General features: G+C 41.5%; 1 protein-coding gene across 1 annotated transcript in view; it reads left to right on the top strand.

Moving 5' to 3' along the window:
• The window catches only part of IPO9 (importin 9), a 39,592-nt gene that overhangs the window by 16,693 nt on the left and 3,974 nt on the right, over positions 1–18,925 (top strand). Inside the window, exons 8-20 of the mRNA XM_040616675.1 lie at positions 3,204–3,304; positions 4,885–4,943; positions 5,485–5,636; positions 6,727–6,825; positions 6,965–7,071; positions 7,954–8,093; positions 9,818–9,977; positions 10,955–11,181; positions 11,391–11,539; positions 12,435–12,563; positions 13,940–14,215; positions 16,209–16,375; positions 18,420–18,553. Of these exons, the coding sequence (XP_040472609.1) occupies positions 3,204–3,304; positions 4,885–4,943; positions 5,485–5,636; positions 6,727–6,825; positions 6,965–7,071; positions 7,954–8,093; positions 9,818–9,977; positions 10,955–11,181; positions 11,391–11,539; positions 12,435–12,563; positions 13,940–14,215; positions 16,209–16,375; positions 18,420–18,553 (1,900 nt within the window). The remainder of the gene's footprint in view (positions 1–3,203; positions 3,305–4,884; positions 4,944–5,484; positions 5,637–6,726; positions 6,826–6,964; positions 7,072–7,953; positions 8,094–9,817; positions 9,978–10,954; positions 11,182–11,390; positions 11,540–12,434; positions 12,564–13,939; positions 14,216–16,208; positions 16,376–18,419; positions 18,554–18,925) is intronic.

Here is an 18,925-nt window from a genome sequence, read left to right as displayed (position 1 = left end):
CTGCTTTTGGCCACTGCTAGGTGGGTGCAACACAAGAGAGGATTTCAGTCTGAATGCGCTATTGTATGTTGGGTGGCACTGATGGCAGCAGAAAATCAGTCAGTTCAGGAGATCTGTTGCTGACAAGTGGTTTGTAGGAGGCTTTTTGTGAAGAGATGAGTATTCTGGCTGTTGGCTCAGGGCAGTTCATGATTTTGTTTCTTAAGGTTTCTAAGCTGATGATACCAGTTTTGTAAGGGAGGAAGGATTCAGGTGAAAGACTTACAAATTGCTTTCAATTCCAGAAAAGTGGATTTTATAGTCTTTGTAATGCAGAAGTAAGAGACCTCAAGGGATTAGTTAAGCCAGCTCTACAGATGAGATCATTACAGGAACCCCTTGAAGTGCTGATGCAATGGAGGAGGAAATTGAGCCTTTTTTTATAGTACATATTCAACCAGATGCAAACTCAATCCTGTCTTTTTTTTTTTTTTTTTCTTAATGAAGTGCTGTGCAGCAAATGACAGAAAGATTCCCCCCTCCCCCTGACTCTTGAGAGCTTTGTACTCCAAGGTTTGTGGAGTTCTCTGGAAATCCGAGGCAGCTTTGACCTAAAATGTCTTGTTTTCCATCTAAGAACGTTATGCAGGACAGTGTCAAAAGCTTTAACAAGTAATACTGAAGCATACACATCTGTCTGATCCGCTAGGACAGTTATCCTGTTTAAGAAAGTAAGTAGGTTGGATCGCATCATGGCGAGCCACCGATTGTTAATTTGTCCCCAATCTTTCCTGGTTTAGATTTTAAATTACAAGTTTAGAAGCACTTGCTCAGCAGGAAAGTTAGTGCCTTTAACCCTTGGAGGACAGTGTGGAGGTTTGGCCACAACAAATATGTTTTCAACTGAGGTCTAGAATGAAATACCAGTGGTGTAATTTATGGTTTTGTTGTTTGATGGTTTAGCATGAATTAAATTGGTATCCCTGAGGATGAATGAGCTGCAACTAAATGATTCTTGAATCCTAATTCCAGTGTTGTTGAACATGCCGCTATTGATTGTTTTGAGAGAAACAGTGTGATTAAACATGACAAGTAACAGAGATAAGGCAAATTTGATAGCAATGGAATAAAAATATGATATACTTAGTGTGCAGTAATTATATCAAGAGCACCAATTAACCAGCAGTCTAAAGTGTCTTACTACCTTGATGTAGTGCTTCTTTGCTTACACTTAAAATCTGTTCTTTCAACACCTGTATATTAGGTGGGTCAGTGAAGTTATGCTTATCTTTTTTTTCTGCTGTTGGAACAAATAATTAGTTATGAAAAATAATCATACCCTCTTTGTTCTTGGATGATGATAGCCGTGTTTTGGCAAATTTCCTAAGTTTATGAGCAAAGTACATAACCTGCACCTGCTGTACTCTTACTGAGCATTTACCTCTAGTGTGCTCTTCTGCTGCTGGCTAGAATATATCGTAAGCTTTTTATCCACAAATTTGGGGATTCCTTCTCCATCTAAAAGCACAAGTATGAGGTGAAAGAAGAAGAAGGTTTACTACAGAGTGACTGTAAGGAGCTGCTGAGCAATTAGTCAAGATGTGGATGGATGTTTGCTTGCAGAATAGCTGGAAGGGGTTCAGGAGCTGTTGTGTTGCTTCCCCAGCGGTGATTTTGGTGGGTCTGTGTGGTGAGTCAGGCTACAGGTGTGGGTGCAGTCAGTTATTGCCTGGCTTGGCCGTTAAAAGTCCTGCTTGGGGAGCAGCTGGACTTTGCTCTGAAGAGGTGGATAAGGATTTTCTATGGGAATTTACATGCTGGTGGAGCAGTACATGGGGACTGGCAGAGGAGGAGATCTGTGAAGTAGTTCTTTTAGCTCAAACAAGCAGTGGGAATTGGCAGAATGAGAGGACAGGGGTTGAAGTACAACATTTGACAGGAGAGAGTGCTCTTTTTTTAATGACTTGCTCTGCAGGAAAGTGGTGAACTTGCAAATGCAGTTGTTAGAACTGCAGAGCTATTGAATTGAAGAACTTTTACCCACTCCAGCAATGCTTCCTGCAAGATTTTCTTGGCACATAGCTTAGAAAAACTTGCATAGGGTTCATAAGCAGTGGCATATGGAACAAGTCCCTTTAGATGCTACTGTGGCTATAGTCAGGGTGTTGAGTTTGCAGCAGTCCTGCAGAATCAGGTTCAGATCCTCTGCCGGCACTTGCATAAACTTGCCAGAGGCTTCAACAGGTCTTTTCTGTAATGCTTCTAGCACCTACCTGACTCATTCTCAAACTTAAGTATCTGGATTATCTCTGGCTGCCTGTTCATCTCTCATACTGATACTAAAATGCTGAGGTTTTTTTCTGAAAGGTGAATTTTTTTATTTCTATTAATGTATCCAGTGCTACAAACAAACTGGACAAAGTGTTTTGTATTGGCTAAGAAGAAACAAGCTGATATCCATATGTCTCGTAGCAGCCACCAGTCAGGCAGTTTGTGAGGGGCTCTTCTGTATCCGAAAAAAGATAACTGGAGCTGTGCCCCTGCAGGAGGAGACAGTGTCTGTTCGGTGGAGTGAGAGTTCTTTGACTCCTGGAGGCTCCCAAAAGCTTTTTGGCAAGCATCAGTGAAAGGGCTCCCCTAAATCAGGGTGATCAACTTCATGAAACTCCAGGCATAATCTCCTGTAGACCTGCTCCCAAAACAGCCCCTCTGTTGGACTGGCACAGCTGCCTCTGTCTGCAGCTGAAATGGGTGAGAGAATTGATCTGAGTGGGTGTTTTCTACTGCAGCTATTTCCTGGATGTGCGAACAGATGTGTTGCTTGCATGTGTAGAAGTGTGGGAAATAGGCTGTGGTCTGATTTTACTCGATATTAGAGTTTTCTGGGACATGATAGCTCCCAGGTGGTAATCATATGCAGGCAGTGCTGTACTTCTGATTGGAGACTGTACCTCACCACCCAAATATTGCATTGTCTCCATTTCCAGAGTCGTACCTGTTGCCTTAGCCCTTTGCTCCCCTGCAAAATAGCAGATATGGGGAGAGGTCTGTTTGTCAGTCTGTGCAGGAGAGGGGACCGCCTGGTCAGGAGTGAGAAGAGGAGACCTTTGTGGCAGGAGGACACTGCGTTATCTCAATTGTTAATGAATCAGTGCCCATGATTTGAGTGTTTGTTGATGGTTTTCCCCAGTTATGCTCCTGATTGATAATCCTTTTTGTTGCAGGCTGTGACAGCACTTGTGAAAAACTATCCGAAGCACATGATTTCGTCAATGCAGCAGATCCTGCCCATTGTCTGGAACACCCTTACAGAAAGTGCCGCCTTATATCCTCTGTAGTGAATGGTTTTAACTCAAATAGAACAAGACAAACTGTTTCTCATACACAATAATGACCTGAACACAGCTGAAGAGTGTGGTAGCTGGAGTAGTCTGCCAGGACAGAACACAGGCATCTGCTGCGTAGATGTACCGGATATTTCTGTTACTTCAGTAGGCTCCATTAAGTTTCTCTTAGCTTAAAAGTCATATATGATATATTATGTGAGTGCCCATGTTACACTGGCTGCAGAGTTGTGGCTGATCTCTGTGCTGTTTCTGGCACTCTTCAGTGAAGATTGTCTTCTTAAAAAGATGTCTAGTTGCAATGTAAAGACTTCAGGCAAAGCAGAATCTACAGTAGCCCTTGCTACAGCAGTACTAATGTCTGGTTACACTTGCTGCTAAGGTTGAAGTTGGTTTGCCTTTGGAATTTTATAACAATCATTGCTTCACTGCACAATCAGGCACATTAGAGGTGTTCTGTTGGTAGTTTTCCCAGTAAGTGCAAACTGATAAGTCAAACCTTTCCATGTTGTTAATTCCAGAGTTGCTTTTTTAGCCTTTTATAATGAGACTGTAATTGGTAGAATACTGGGCCTTCTTGTAGCTTTTTCTGAATTTTTGATATAAACACCAGAGTTGGACACTGTATTGTGATAATAGTGTAAGGGGTGACTGAGCTTTTCCTCTGTGATTCAATAAGAAAGACTGTTCTGGAGATCATAGATCTGGACCTTTTTATATCAAAGCTGCTTGCATATTTTGTTTGTGTTCTGTGTTTCAGAATCCTGCTGCATACTGGGTGATAGGCTCTTGTAGAGTCAAAATGGGCAAGGACACCATAAAAGTAGCCATAGTGCTGGAGCAAGTAGGGGCTGTCTGGTTTTGTTTGACTTTTTTTAGACACCCATTAAAATACAAGTTGCTGTTTGTTAAATTTTTGATGGTGCATTTCCCCCTTTTCTGTCCTGATTCCCACTGCAGTCCTGCTGGCACCTGAGCTGACCAAAATAGTTTGTTGTTTGCAAAAGGGGAGAGTCTTGTCCTTCCTTCCCTGGTGTTTGCTCTGGCACTTGTTGGACTTAAAATTTACCATCCCCAAAGAAATGTCCTTCCTCTGCACCCCCAGGGTAGTTCTCTGTCACGTCCCAGGGCTGGAGGCTCGTGGGGAGGCCTGACGGGGAGCAGGGACAGCTTAGGGAGCTTGTGGAGCTTGGGGTGGCTCCTCACCCTTCAGTAGCGGTGAAGCGTTGACTGGCTCAGAGCGAGTCTGAGTGGTTCCGTTCTTGCAGAATTTTAACATAAATGAAGTTTTGGGTTACCTGGGTGGATTTGGTTTAAGGTAATCAAATGATCTGAAGGATGTGCTGAAGTGATGTGGAAGTGGTCTTTGCAGCCAGGCAGTGCACAAAGCCAGGAGCTTCTGGGGTTTGTCCTCTCAGAAACACAGGACTGTGCATAAAGTCAAAGATTTTTTTTAAAAAAAGAAAACTTCCATAGTTATCAGGAATTTTAAGACGAACTGATTAGTTCCTAAATAGATTTAGTTTTTCAGAAACACGCAAATTTACTTAACTCCATCCACTTATGTGAGAACAGAAGTAAATTACACAGAGGAGGTGGAGGACCCTGTGGATTCTGATGGTAAGAACTTGTTAAACGGCACTTCGGCCTTCTCTTTTGAGAACATTATTGTTGTCAAAACAGCAACTGAAACACGGTAGGAGATTGTGCTTAAAGGTACATTTCTGGTGTTAGACCAGTGTCCCATCAGTTCTTTGCAAGCTACATGTGATTGTGATCGATGCAGCAACGTAATTTAAGTTTTCTAATGATTCAAGGAGTGAGTCCTGCAACAATTTTGAGGTAAAACTAATGGGACAAAAGGAAACAAAACAGGTTTTAGGTTGCTTGAGTTTTAACGAGGAATGTGCAGTGAGGTGGGAAGAGAGCAGAAAGTGATGAGGTCAGACATCCTCCTGAGGCTGCCGCCGCCCTTGCTAGTCCAGGAGTAAGAATAAACATTATCTCTGCAGACAAGCTAACAGTTTGTGATTATATTTGACATCCATTTACATCTTTCTGTATGTTAGCATATTCGGTCATGGGTTTTGTTTTCACTTCTGCCTTTCTGTATCTTGGCATATTCAGTCATGTTCTTTTTTTTCTCCACTTCTTTGTTCAGGTGAAGTATTGGGCTTTGAAAATCTAGTGTTCAGTATATTTGAATTTGTTCATGCCTTGTTGGAAAACAACAAATTTAAGAGCACAGTGAAGAAGGCTTTGCCAGAGCTGATCTATTACATCCTCCTTTATATGCAGATCACAGAGGAGCAGGTGAGCATGCTTGTCTTGTGTAGGAAGCAAATGAAATGATTTCAAACAGCTGATGTTCTATGAAGTTTCAATGTGTGAAAGCTGCTGTGTTCTAATAGGCTGTTCTGTCACTTTGTTGTGCCAGAACTTAGGGCAATAGCATCCAAATGTTCCTAAGTGGTGTAATGTGGACAGCAAATCACAGAATCATAGGATGGTTTGGGTTGGAAGGCACCTTAAAGATCATCTAGTCCAACCCCCTGCCATGGATAGGGATATCTTTAACTAGAAGTTGCTCAAAGCCTTGTCCAGCCTGACCTTGAATACTTCCAATGATGGGGCATCCACAACTTCTCCGAGCAATGTTCCCACTGTCTCAACACCTCCATGGTAAATTACTTCTTCTATATATCTATCGTGAATCTATGCTCTTTCAGTTTAAATCTGTTGCCCCTTGTCCTGTCACAGCAGGGCCTGGTAAAAAGTCTCCATCTTTAAGGCTGCAATAATGTCTCCCCAGTGCCTTCCCTTCTCCAGGCTGAACAACCCCAACTCCTCCCAAGCTTTCTTCCTTCATTCCTTCATGAAGTATTATGCTGTGAAAATGAGGGTTATCATGTTGAAAGGGATAGCCAGGCTTCTGTGATAGTGAAAAGATCGTGCTAGTAGCGTAAAATAATTTGTGCTGAAATTCTGTGTGGCTCCTGGCCTTCCGAGCCTGACAGCCATTGTCTTTGCTCAGGTAGGCGTGCGTGAGAATGGGCACCGTTAAAGATTCATCTGCTTCTCTCTTTCCTCGTCTAGAAATAAAACTGTAGTGTTCATTCCAGGTTGAACATTAGTGCTGTCAAATTCGAATCTCAAATAAGGAGCAGAAGAGCAAGGTGAACTCTGGACAAAAAGAGAGAGAGAGAGAGAGTCTCTTATTTTCAAAGGTTTCTCCAATAGAATATAAGAAAAATCAGTTGAAGATGACAACTTCTGATGGCAGAGAAAAATTCTGAAAGTAGTTTTGCAAAACTGGTTACTGGCAACAGAAAAGCTCCTTTTTACCCATGGCATTCTGAGTTCATCATCTACCCTACCCTTTTTTGTCTCCTTTCTGTTTTAGATAAAAGTTTGGACTGCAAATCCACAACAGTTTGTGGAGGATGAAGACGATGATACTTTTTCCTATACAGTGAGGATTGCTGCACAGGATCTGTTGCTGGTATGCAATGTGTTCCACATCTAGATGCAACCAAAATAATACTAACAAATAATAAACCTAGCTTCATGAAGGGCATTTGCAGAAAAGGCCAACTTTTAAAAGTCTATACAAATGAGTGTTATCACTTCCTTCTGTGCAGGCTGTGGCTGCTGATTTCCAGAATGAGAGTGCAACTGCTTTGGCTGCAGCAGCTACAAGACATTTACAAGAAGCTGAGCAGGCTAAAAACAATGGTGCTGAGCACTGGTAAGGAGATGGGGCAGCGGGAAAGAACACTGATGCAAATACCAAGCTGTTCTGCAGCATTGGGTGCAGCACAATTTAATCACATTTTTTTGGTGGCACATGGGCAAGGATGAAATTTGAGAAATCTGATTAGAGGGAAAGAAAAGGAATTCCAGCAGGTCTTGAGCCAGATGACAGAATCCTTTTGTGGAATACTTTCAGCAATTCCTAGCACGAGTAAGCTGTCCCCAGACTCTTGACAATTCCTTAAAATGTCTAATTGGAAATGTTAATTACTATACATAATCTGAAGAGAAATTGGCAGCACTTTCATTTTGTGTCCAGTTAATCAAGCTCAAAATTTTAGGGTTTGGTTTTTTTCTTTTTTCCACTTGGATGTGAGGAAGAGGTTAGGTGCTATATGCAGATGTATGTTTTAATTTCAGAACTTCAGAGTTGTGTTCTTTAATGTTACTTGGCGATAGGAGAAGAGACCTCAATTGTAGAAGTACCTCATTGCTTTTTTATAACTATTCTCTCTTGGTTTTTCAGTGCATTAGTTCAGTGTTTGTGTGTGTTTTGATTGTTCACGTCAGAGTAGCCACTCTGTTATAGTGAGCAGCAACTGAATGTCTGCAGAATCAGACATTTGAGTCCCTGTCTGCCTTAATTGTGATAAGTTTTAAAGTAGGTTATTTGCTTCACAAATAAAACCAGGAAACGGTATTTACACACAGCTCCATTTCATCATAATTAACAAAATGTAATGCAAGAATAGACATTTTTAAATCTTTAAATGTACTGGGTATCACAGTGCTTCTGCACACAGAGTAATCAAGCATGGCACTATTTCTTGAGGCGATGATGAAGGAAAAACTTAAAGGCATCCTAATTCTTTTGCAGGTGGAAAATACATGAAGCTTGTATGCTGGCCCTGGGCTCTGTGAAGTCTATTATTACAGACAGTGTGAAGAATGGTAGGATACATTTTGATATGCACGGCTTCCTGACAAATGTTGTTCTTGCAGATCTCAACATTTCAGGTATGTTGGACCTTGCCATTGCTCAGAGTAACTGCTGAGTGCCAGACCTTGAAAATCTCTCTCAAACAGAAGTGTCTGATGAATCAGGTTGCTGTGTGCACATGGTGGTGTGAAATGCAGTTGTGCACATTGTACGTGTGAAAGGGCATAAATCTTATGCTGTGAGTTCACACATGCAACCAGGGCTAATATAAGTCCTTGAAGTGGGGCGCTGCTTTCAGTTGAAACTCACTGTTAGCTGGGTGCTTGAGCCTATAGGGCTTGGAGGGGGAAGGGCGATTGCTTAGGGAACTTCATGGAAAAATAGTTGTTCTGTTGTATTGTATCTGTTTCTGGGAAGGACACCAGCAGTGTTTAACAGGCTTCAGAACCTCTGCAGCACCATACCACACCATTCTCTTTATGCTGAGGCTGATGGTAGTCATAGCCCATAAATTCAAATAATATTCCTAGCTGAGCGGGATCCTATTATTGGGAACTGTGCAGGCTTCTGCTTTCTATGTTATCTTACATCAGTGTGCAAGAAACTCAAAGGAGTTGTTGGCAGTCACACCTCAGAAGTCCTTGCAAGTAATTAAAATTTGAGAAGGTTAAGCCAATGTGAGCATTATTGGTGAGTCCACATTAAGCTGCTTAAGTGCAGAAAAACCAAATTGTTGGATGCTTTCATCAAAGAAACATTTGTTTAACCTATTACAAAGAAGGTTTTTTCTTTTTTTGTCTTAATTTTGAATGAAGAAATAGTGTGCAAAGTGCATAGTGTGCAGTGCCTGTAAATAAACAACCTCAGCTATTTACATGTATTTACACACATGTACAGATTTGGTATTGGGTTGTAGATGAGCTATTGTGCTCAAGAAAGAGCTCCTGCAGTCAGTATGTATGTAGTTCTCAGAGGCTATCATTTACTGCTCAGTAATGGTAATAAGACAAAGAAATCTTGTGTTTTATAATACTAGCTTAGAAAATAAAGCTTTTCTCTTGCTGTACATCTTGCGTGGAGTTTTTCATGTTCTCATCTTAAAATTAATACTTGCAGGAGTATAAATAATGGCAGTAAAGATGCTGAGAAATAGAAAGCATCATCTGTTTGAGGGTAGCCTAAATAGTTAAGGACACTTTGAGCCTGAAAAGGCAGAAGGGTTAAGTGTGATAAAGATACATCATACCTTGATAAGTGTAAACAGGTGAGTAGATAATGAGTATTCACTAGTGCTGTTGAACATTACGTTCTGTGATTGCAAGGTGATGGCTGGAAACTAGAAGAATCTGTGAAAGATCCCTGAGTACATTTTCTGTTCCTCCAATTCTTTTTCCTAAGCTGCTGCTGTTTGCTGCTCTTGGGGACAAAATACTGAGCTAGATGAATAGGAATTACTGAAGAAGCCTTTGTTACTTTTGTTCCAGTGATCAGTAAAGCATGTATTGCTGTATTGATGAACAAATTAAAGTGTAACTAGTTGAGGGAAGAAGGTGGTTGGTTGTTTGGTTGGGTTTTTTTTTGTTTAAAGAAATGAGAAATTATTCTTTGAAATAACTAAGGAAATAAACTGAATTCTGCCTATGAACAAAAATTATTTGTACGCCTGCATACTTGTCTTCACTGTCACATCTTGCCTTTTCTTGTCAGGATGACAAGATTTTGAATAATGGATAGAAGCAGTTGTAATTTTAAACTCATAAAACTTACTGTAAAACCACTATGGTTTTTTGTTTTGCTTCAGTGTCTCCTTTTCTCCTGGGCCGTGCTCTGTGGGCCGCCAGCCGTTTTACAGTGGCTATGTCTCCAGAGCTAATCCAGCAGTTCCTGCAAGCTACTGTCAGTGGTCTACATGAAACCCAGCCTCCTTCTGTCCGCATCTCTGCAGTCAGAGCTATCTGGGGGTAAGCAAACCCTAAGGTATTCCAAAGCCGCAGGGATAGCTGGTATAAATTATGCTTACAAGACCAGTATGTTAAAATACTAATACTATTTCTCTGTAGGCTGTGGAAATACTTGCTTTGAATGAAACAGATGTCAACTTAAAAAGTGTAAGCAATCAGGTTCAAAATAGAATAACTCCAATGAGGACTGTGAAATTGAGATTCAAGGTTGGCTACAGTAGTTGTAATGGATACAGTCCCAAGGAGAAGCAGAACTCGATAGCGATGAGAAGCATAAAGACGAAACCCAGATGACTCCTGTTCAGTCACAAGGGTGGCTGAAGGACATAGTACGGGCTTGTGAAGCAAGTCCTAGTTACAAGGAATGTTTGTTTTTCTAATCCTTTCTTTGTAAGTTGCAAGAAGGAAAAAGGGAGATCTGCTGTATTGATTCTAAAGTGAAAAATGAACATTTGTCTAAAACCAGAAAATGACCAACCACAAAAAAACTTGTTAAAACCCTACTCTTCCCCACTCTCTTCCTCCAAAAAAGTTCCTTGTCTTCTGTTTGCACTGAAATGTTATTGAATAAGTGAAGGCAGAGACTTAGAACTTAGTTATTCCTGAAATTGTTTTATCGTTCCCCAGGTCACTTGTAGAACATAGTAATTAAATACTTTGTAAGCAGTGAGTGTCTGTCTTGGACTACTTCTGTCCTCAAGGTTTATTTTCTCTATCCATCGATGCGCAGCTCTTAAGAGAGAACTGTTAGTAAGAGGTGGTAGAAGCTTTTAATATCACTTAACTCTGCTTCTGTGAACCTCCAGGGGTGCAGTGAGGAGGAAAGATAGCTGAGCTGTTGAGAGATCAAGGGAAAAGTCCTAGAGGAGTGAACTTGAGGACTAAGAATCAGAGGGTGAAATATCATCTAGAGTTAAATGTATAAATCACTTTAATATATTACGTATGTATTTTTGTATCATGAATTTCTTGTCTAGCTACTGTGACCAGCTGAAGATCTCTGAGAGCACCCATGTGTTGCAGCCTTTCCTTCCTAGCATTCTTGATGGACTGATCCACTTGGCAACTCAGTTCAGTTCCGAGGTCCTAAACCTTGTGATGGAGACGCTGTGCATTGTCTGTACGGTAGACCCAGCATTTACAGCAAGTGTGGAGAACAAAATCTGCCCCTTCACGATTGCAATATTTTTGAAGTACAGTAACGGTATGCCTTCAAGTTACGTTCTCAAACTACAGTTGTTTTTGCTACTGAATCCTGGTGGTGAAAACTTAATAAATGGTAATTGAATTAACATTGAGTCATGTGGTAAAGCTAGAAGGGAAACTTGCTGCTTTGCCTATTCAAAATAGTGGTAGCAAACATTGAGATGTGTTTGTTAGTATGTTTCAGTAAATGGTGCTTTCTCTCTCCAGATCCAGTTGTTGCTTCTCTTGCCCAAGATATCTTTAAGGAGCTAGCTCAGATAGAAGCCTGCCAGGGTCCAATGCAGATGAGGCTAATACCAACTCTTGTCAGCATCATGCAAGCCCCTGCTGACAAGATCCCAGCAGGGCTTTGTGCAGTAAGTGCTACAGTGGTACATGGTCTTAGCTGGAGATGATTCCTTGTTCTTGAATGTATAGGATGGCTGGTCTGCAAAGAATAGAAAAGTTGCTTTTAAACTGCTTTTGAACGATGACTTTGGTCATTGGTAGAGGTTTCTCTGTGGAGAGAAGGCAGCAAATCTGCAGATGAGGGAAGATGCTTCCAAAAGTTAACTTTAAACTGCTCCTCTGGACTTCTTCCAGTTTCTGCAGCATATCCCTCATGGTTTCACTTTGAGATAGCCATCTTTCACCAGTAACAGTCTCCTCTTTTTGGTGGAATGTTCTCCAGTAGGCTACACGGCTATTTCTTGCACTTTCTTCTAAGGCTTTTTCTGATTTGTGTGTCACATGTATAAATTGCTGGAGACACAGGAAGGACAAGCCTGTATAATTTTAAAAGTACCCTTATAAAAGGTTAAGCATTGACTGTGTGGAATGATTATATGTAATTAAACCCATTAATATCTTTATCAACATGCTTATAATCTCCCTATTGATTGGTATGACAGTTACAATTCCTTATGGGTAATTAAAATAGATCTATAATCAATATAAACAAAATGGAACAAGTCAGCTAGAACAGTTCTGTGGCTGTACTGATTAGCATGCGTCAGGGTACCGTGAAACTGTTTGCCATATTTAAGGGGTTACACTGCTTTTAATGTCTGAACTGCCTTGGAAACTTTTACAGTGCTCGCCACATATTTGTGTCAAACACAGTGATGCTTGGGTGCATGACTCCAAGGGCCTCTGATTTTAAAAATATTCTAGACTTTATGCCTTTGATGTTTGCACCAGTGATGGGTAATTCTGACTTAGCGTACTGTGGCTGCTGCTGTAACAGTGCCTTCATTTGTGTTTTCCTTTCAGACTTCTATTGATATATTGACCACAGTTGTGAGGAATACAAAACCTCCTCTGTCTCAGCTCCTGATCTGCCAAGCATTTCCTGCAGTGGCTCAGTGCAGCTTGAACACAGATGACAATGCTACTATGCAGGTAACGTTGTGGGGAGTACTGAGAATTGCAGGGCTACGCCAAGTCCAAGAGAGGTGACCAAGTAAGACGGGTGACATAGCCTTTAAGGGAGCCCAGGCTTTGCTTGTCAACAGCTGTATTGGCGTCTCCTCAGGAGTCTCTGCCACCTCCTGTTTATCCTGAAAGTACTGCTGTTCAAGGCCCTGGAATGACTTTTACCGATCGTTCCTTAATTTGGAGGACTGGTGTGAGTAAAGCAGCAGCCTTGATAGTTTTTCTGTTTTAGGGCTCTAGAGCGCACAAAAAAAAAAAAAAACAAAAAAAACCCACCACAAAACCCAAACAAAAACCCAAAACATTGCATTTCTTCCCCCATTAACTTTCATCGCAGCTAGGAATGGCAGAGGGTGTTCTCAGGAACACTCTTGGGCATAGGGAAGAAAAAGACCTGTGCAGAAGCCTTTCTAGACCTCCTCCTCCTCCTGGCTGTTTTCTCCTGTACTCATTTAAGTGGGAAGGGGAGGGCAAACTTGTTTTTGATGGAGCCATGTATGCAATGGATGGAGAGCGTGGATTAATCTCAAACAGCAGTTCTGCCTGAGCTGTGCTGGCAGGCTCTTCTATTACCTGATCATGTCTTTAGAGTATTTAAGCAAGAAGGAAAAAGCATCGGAGGCTACAAGAGCAGGCTGCCTTTTCATTCCAGCTACTAGGTGGCATATAAATAAAAAGCTGGTTTCATTCCTTATGTAAGAAGTTTTATAGTGCCAGCTACCCTTTGCCACATGAATACAGACCATAGAAATGGCTTTCCTTAAACAGCATACCAGTAAGAATAGATTGGAGACCAGCATGCTGGTCACTCTGCTGGATCTTTGTTTTCAGAAGAATGCAAAACAATTGCAGCTGGGCTGTTGGCTGTTAGTGAGCTTCATTAGCTCACTAACAAGTGAGAAATGAAGACAGCAAAGTGTAGCATGAACTTGTTACATGCTACATGTATAGCTACATGTGTAGCATGCTACACTTTGCTGTCTTCATTTCTCACTTGTTAGAAACTCTTGGAATTTCTCTGGGTAACAAGACTGGCCCAAAACTGCAACTAATTTAGGTTGTCTTTGTATTTACTAGATGATCTTGAGACCTGCCTGGGCATAGAAGAGTTTTGTACCTGAAAATGCACTGAAGTCTGTAGAAATTATTTTTAAATTTAAACACTGATTTTACTGCTCTAATAGCTCTAATAGAGCTTGGATCTTTTACAGATGTCACCAGTTTGCCCATTGTTTTCATCTTGGTTAAGGGTCTTTTGGCAGTGATGACAGGAGATGACTTCCCATGCTTCCCACTCCCTTATCTGGAAAGGGAAATTCTAACATGATTATTTTCTTTTTCAGAATGGTGGTGAGTGTCTGCGTGCCTACGTCTCAGTAGCGCTGGAACAAATTGCACAATGGCATGATGAGCAAGGCCACAATGGACTGTGGTATGTGATGCAGGTGGTGAGCCAACTTCTAGATCCAAGGACCTCAGAATTCACTGCTGCCTTTGTGGGCAGGCTGGTCTCCACTTTAATTTCAAAAGCAGGAAGTGAGCTGGGAGAGAATCTGGACCAGATCCTGAGAGCTATCCTGAGCAAAATGCAACAAGCAGAGACACTCAGTGTAATGCAGGTGAGCAGGCTGGGCACGCAGGAAAGCAAGTAGAAGTGTCAGGAAAAGAAATTGTAATTTTTAAAAAAATTGTTTTATAAAACAAAACATACATATATTTATATTGTATATATGTTTTTATATAATATATAAAAATTATACTTATATATAGATATATATTTAATATATAATGTATAATAGAAATATAATATGTTTCTATTATATATATAAAAAACAAATTACTGTAAGAAAGTAATAAAAAACCTGATTATTTATAGCTAGTACAATTGAAGGGTCTACGTATCACCTTGAAGTAGTTGTGTAAATGCCGACTTTGCTCATACAGAGTTATCCAGATTATGGATTTTGTGGGTAAGCTTTAATGCACCTTAAATAATGCCTCACGGCTTTGTGCTTGCCAGCAGTGAATGTTTAGAGGGGCCAGGAGTTGCCTAATCAGGGATGCTATGGCAAAGGCAGCACATGTTTTCGAGCGGTTTTGTGCTGTATTCGTAGGATAAATGCCTGGGAGTTCAGACAAGGTGAACTTTTGGTGAGTTGGAGGTGTGGTTGGCCTGCATCAGGTGAGAGGCCAGACAAAAAGCATCGTGATCTCTTCTAGCCTTGACCTACTTCTAGTGGCACAGTTTTATGGAATGATTTTATTTCAGTCATCTTCATTCTCTCTCCTGTCTTTCTTGTCAGTGCCCTTAATGTAGAACATGGTGATGGGCCCCCTGGTTCCTCAGCAGCAGCTGGGGGAAGATGTTTTGCTGGCACTGTTGAGTAAGATCCCACCTTTGCCCTCAGTGCAGCACTTGGCTGAGGCTCACTGTGCTCTAAGCCTTTTATCTTTCTTGTGTATTTCTCTGGTTTTTGTATGTGCATTTTTCAAGCCAGCATATGCTGAGTCAAGAAGGCCATTCGGGTGTCGGCACAGATTTCATCTTAAAGCCTTGATTTTAACACACCCCACCACCACCACCCACCCCTTCAGATACACTGTTGATTCTTAACTCTTCCGAGTTAGAATCGGTTCCAAGTTAGAAGATCTGGAAGCTGTCAACATGAGGTCCTGTAGCCAGGGAAGGAGAAATGAGCCTTTCACAAGGCTGAATCTCTTCCCTGTGTTAGCCTGGAAGATGGGCCTCTGGAGGTGGGCAGCTTTTCACCAAGGAAGCCTGCAGAGATGCCTTCAGACTTGGAGACTGACATTTAGAAGTATGCAGGGTGTGAATTCTACCCCAGGTCTTTAGGAGTCAGACTGTAAAACTGCATCTTGTAAAAAAACAAAACAAAACAACAACAAAAAAAAAAAAAAAAAAGAAACCAACCCACACCCAAAACAAAACACAACAAAAACCCCCCAAAACCTTTCTAAAATTGCAATTCTTTCTCTGAAACTTGTGTTCAAAGTGCACTTGGAATTGGAAGAGGCCTGAATGACGATGTGTGGTCCTGTGACAGAGGTGGTGATGGAAAACCCCTGTCATGAAAGGGGAGGAGAATATGGGTTCTGGCTCTGGCCCAGTAACTTCTGTTCCTTAACTTGATGATGAGATGCATTTCTGCTTAGATATGCCTAGATTTGGAGCTCTGTGTATAGAGCCATGTGTACAGCTTCTGGTCCATTGAGCAAACTAGGGCACTTGCAATGTCTGAGTGTTGCCATGTGATATTTTTGCTAGTCAGAAGTCAAATGCAGCCTCTGATATTTTTTTAAATAGCCTTTTCATCTTTGCTTTAAGGTTTGTTAGTTTGGGGCATGGTTGTGAGTAAATTTATTCCTTCTGTGTGATTTTGGGGTGGTTAAAACATATTGCTGTTGACTGTAGTAGTTTATTGCCTGCTTTTGTAGCAGACAGTGTCTTGCAGATGCTAACACTTTCTCTTCCTCTTGGGGCTGGTAATCACAGTCTGCACTTCTGCAGGGAGCTCAGTTACTTGAATATTTGATAAAACATTTTCAGCTATTAAATTATGTACGGCTAACATTTCCTTTCTCCTCCTGTAGTCCTTGATTATGGTGTTTGCTCACTTGGTTCACTCGCAACTGGAGCCACTCCTGGAGTTCCTGTGTAGTCTCCCCGGACCAACTGGGAAGCCTGCTCTGGAGTTTGTAATGGCCGAATGGATGAGCCGGCAGCACTTGTTCTATGGGCAGTACGAAGGCAAAGTCAGGTGGGATGTTTCATAAGCAGGATCTGCGCGTTAACGTTAGCTGACTGATCATCCCATTGTAATTAAACACACTGGGTGTGAGGGAAGGGGGAGCTGGTTCAGGCTTGGATTAGTGTGTGCCAGCACTGGACAGAATTGGTTCCTGCACTGTCAGTTCAGCTCAGGAGAGCTGTGATAACTGGGGCAATCTCTGATCTTCCTCTAAGTGCTGCTCTTGGTGCCTGGTGTTTCTGTACTGGAACAGGGTGACCCAAGGGGGAAGGGGGTGACTCTTGCAAGCACAGGAGTGCTTTTGAGATTGAACTTCTGTGAATGGGATGAGAATAGCTTCCAGACATGACATTTTCTTTGTAGAACATTGTAGAGTTTCAGGACATTGTAGAGAGTTTCCTAAGAGAATCTGGTGATTTCTTGTTGATTTAGTGACCTCTTAAAAGTCAGTAAAGAAATCAGCTGAAACCGTTTTCTCCCCCTTTTGCTGTAGGAGCACATTTGTCTTCTGGTGGAGGCTGAGAACTATATTCCAAAGCACAAAATGCCCTATATTAATTTAAATTTTACCGAAGCTGCTGTCTTTGATTTTTCTGGAAATGGGAAGCCTAACAGACCACCCTTAGGGGTCTTACCAGCTGTTAACTCACTTCTTAGTATCTGTTGGTGTGGGGTTTTTTTATTAAGGCAGTCACATGGCCTGTGAAATAAATACTGAGAAAAAGCATGTTTGAAGTGGAATTTTGTGAATGATCATGCAGAACAAGAGGCAGTCTGATTTGGGAATCTGGTGCTGGTTTTGGTCACACTTGGTCTGTTTCATCCTTAAAAGCAGTGGTTTATCCCCATTTTGACAGAACAGCGTTGTCTGCAGGTTTCCATGTGACTGCTTATGGCCACAGGAAAAAGCCCAGGCAGATGCCGATGGGGAGAACAAGGTCAAACTGTTGTTCAGAGCTGTCTCCACAATGTCTGAGACTAGAGCTGTTTGTGTACCAAGACTTGGCAAGGCTCTACAGTATATTAAACACTTTGATTTGTGTTGTTTACAGTGATGCTTATTGTGCATTAGAAAATGCTAAATGTTTTTGTGCATATTGAAGAAAAGCAATGCCTGCTCAGGAGACCCTCGTGTATAGAGTTAGTAAAAGGAACGTGAAGATAGCTGGTACCTTGTGTGTGCATCAGTCCCCATCCCTGTGAGTGGCAGGTTGAAGAAGTGGCTGTTTGCTCTTGACCAGCATGATGAAAGGATGGGGAAATTTTGAGCAACTGAAGGGTGGCATCTTAAGATCTGGGTCCAAACCAGCAGTATGGGTATTGAGAGCCATAGTGTGGGAGGAAAGGACAGTGTGAAGTGAAAGCACAAAAAGAGTGAGTTTCACAGAGCTCCAAAACTTCAGTTTGAGACTTGTGGAGCCAGGAGAGAGGTTTAAGAGTGCCAAGCATAAACTGGCATCCTTAACCTGTAGTCACGGTCTCGGTATGATCTGGAAATGGAGAAGGCTTGAAAGTGTGGAGCAGAAATCTGAGTAGCAGGGATGGAATGAACACATGAAGATACCAAAGGAGCAAATTAGAAGGTCTGACTGTAGCAGAGCTGTGAAGGACCAAAGTGAAAAAGAGCTTTGAGACTGGAGAAGAGTAGAAGAAATGTTCATAGCTGCAGATCAACCAAATTACTACTTTCTTACCACTGCTTTCCTCTTAATTCCATCATCATCTGCATGTGATGCCTCAGGAGTGTGTTTAACCTTGTGGCCCTTCTGAACTGGAAAAACCTTATATGTGTGTATGCAGGGTCTCTTAGTGTTTAATCCAAAGCTTTGTCAGTGTTCAGCTTGCTGTGCAAATCAGGATATGAGTCGCGTATCAGATGCTGGCATAGATCAGGAGAAACAGGAAAATTCTGTAATGTTCGTTCTTGGCAAACGTGTAGTAAAAAGGGCATCTGAATGTCTGCTCTGGAGATGTGTTCCCTATTAATAGTTCACTGAAGGGCTACAGTTTAGGAAAATTCTGATTTGTAATTTTCCTATTCCCCGCTCTCCAGCTCTGTAGCATTGTGTAAACTCCTTCAGTACGGCATCAACACAGACGACAAGCGACTTCAGGACATTAGGGTAAAGGGAGAAGAAATATTTAATATGGATGAGGGAATACGGACACGATCAAAGTCAGCCAAAAGTAAGTAATCGTTTTGCTGTATTTAACAGGGTTTTTTTTCCCATGTTAGTGTATGCTATGAAAGGCCTTAAAATAGATCTTGTAGATCACACAAAGCTGTGGGAGATATTTCCTACAGAAGGTGCATGTTGTTTTTTTAGAGCTAATCCGTACATCGTGTACTTACGTATCCATTACTTGCCTTAATTCTGCCAACAACTGATTTGAAAGACTCCTGATGTCTCTGATTTAATACAAATGGATGAGGTGATTATAGAATTGAGAGTTATTCACTGCTATTTTGCGTCATCCTGTTCCATCTGATGAGAGAGAATGGTAATTGCTGGCATTTGAGTTAAACTAAGATTAATGCTAATATCAATAGGAATTAAA

Source organism: Falco naumanni, chromosome 17 (genome assembly GCF_017639655.2).
Source record: "Falco naumanni isolate bFalNau1 chromosome 17, bFalNau1.pat, whole genome shotgun sequence".
Classification (NCBI taxonomy): Eukaryota; Metazoa; Chordata; class Aves; order Falconiformes; family Falconidae; genus Falco; species Falco naumanni.
This window is presented reverse-complemented; position numbering and strand designations above follow the sequence as displayed.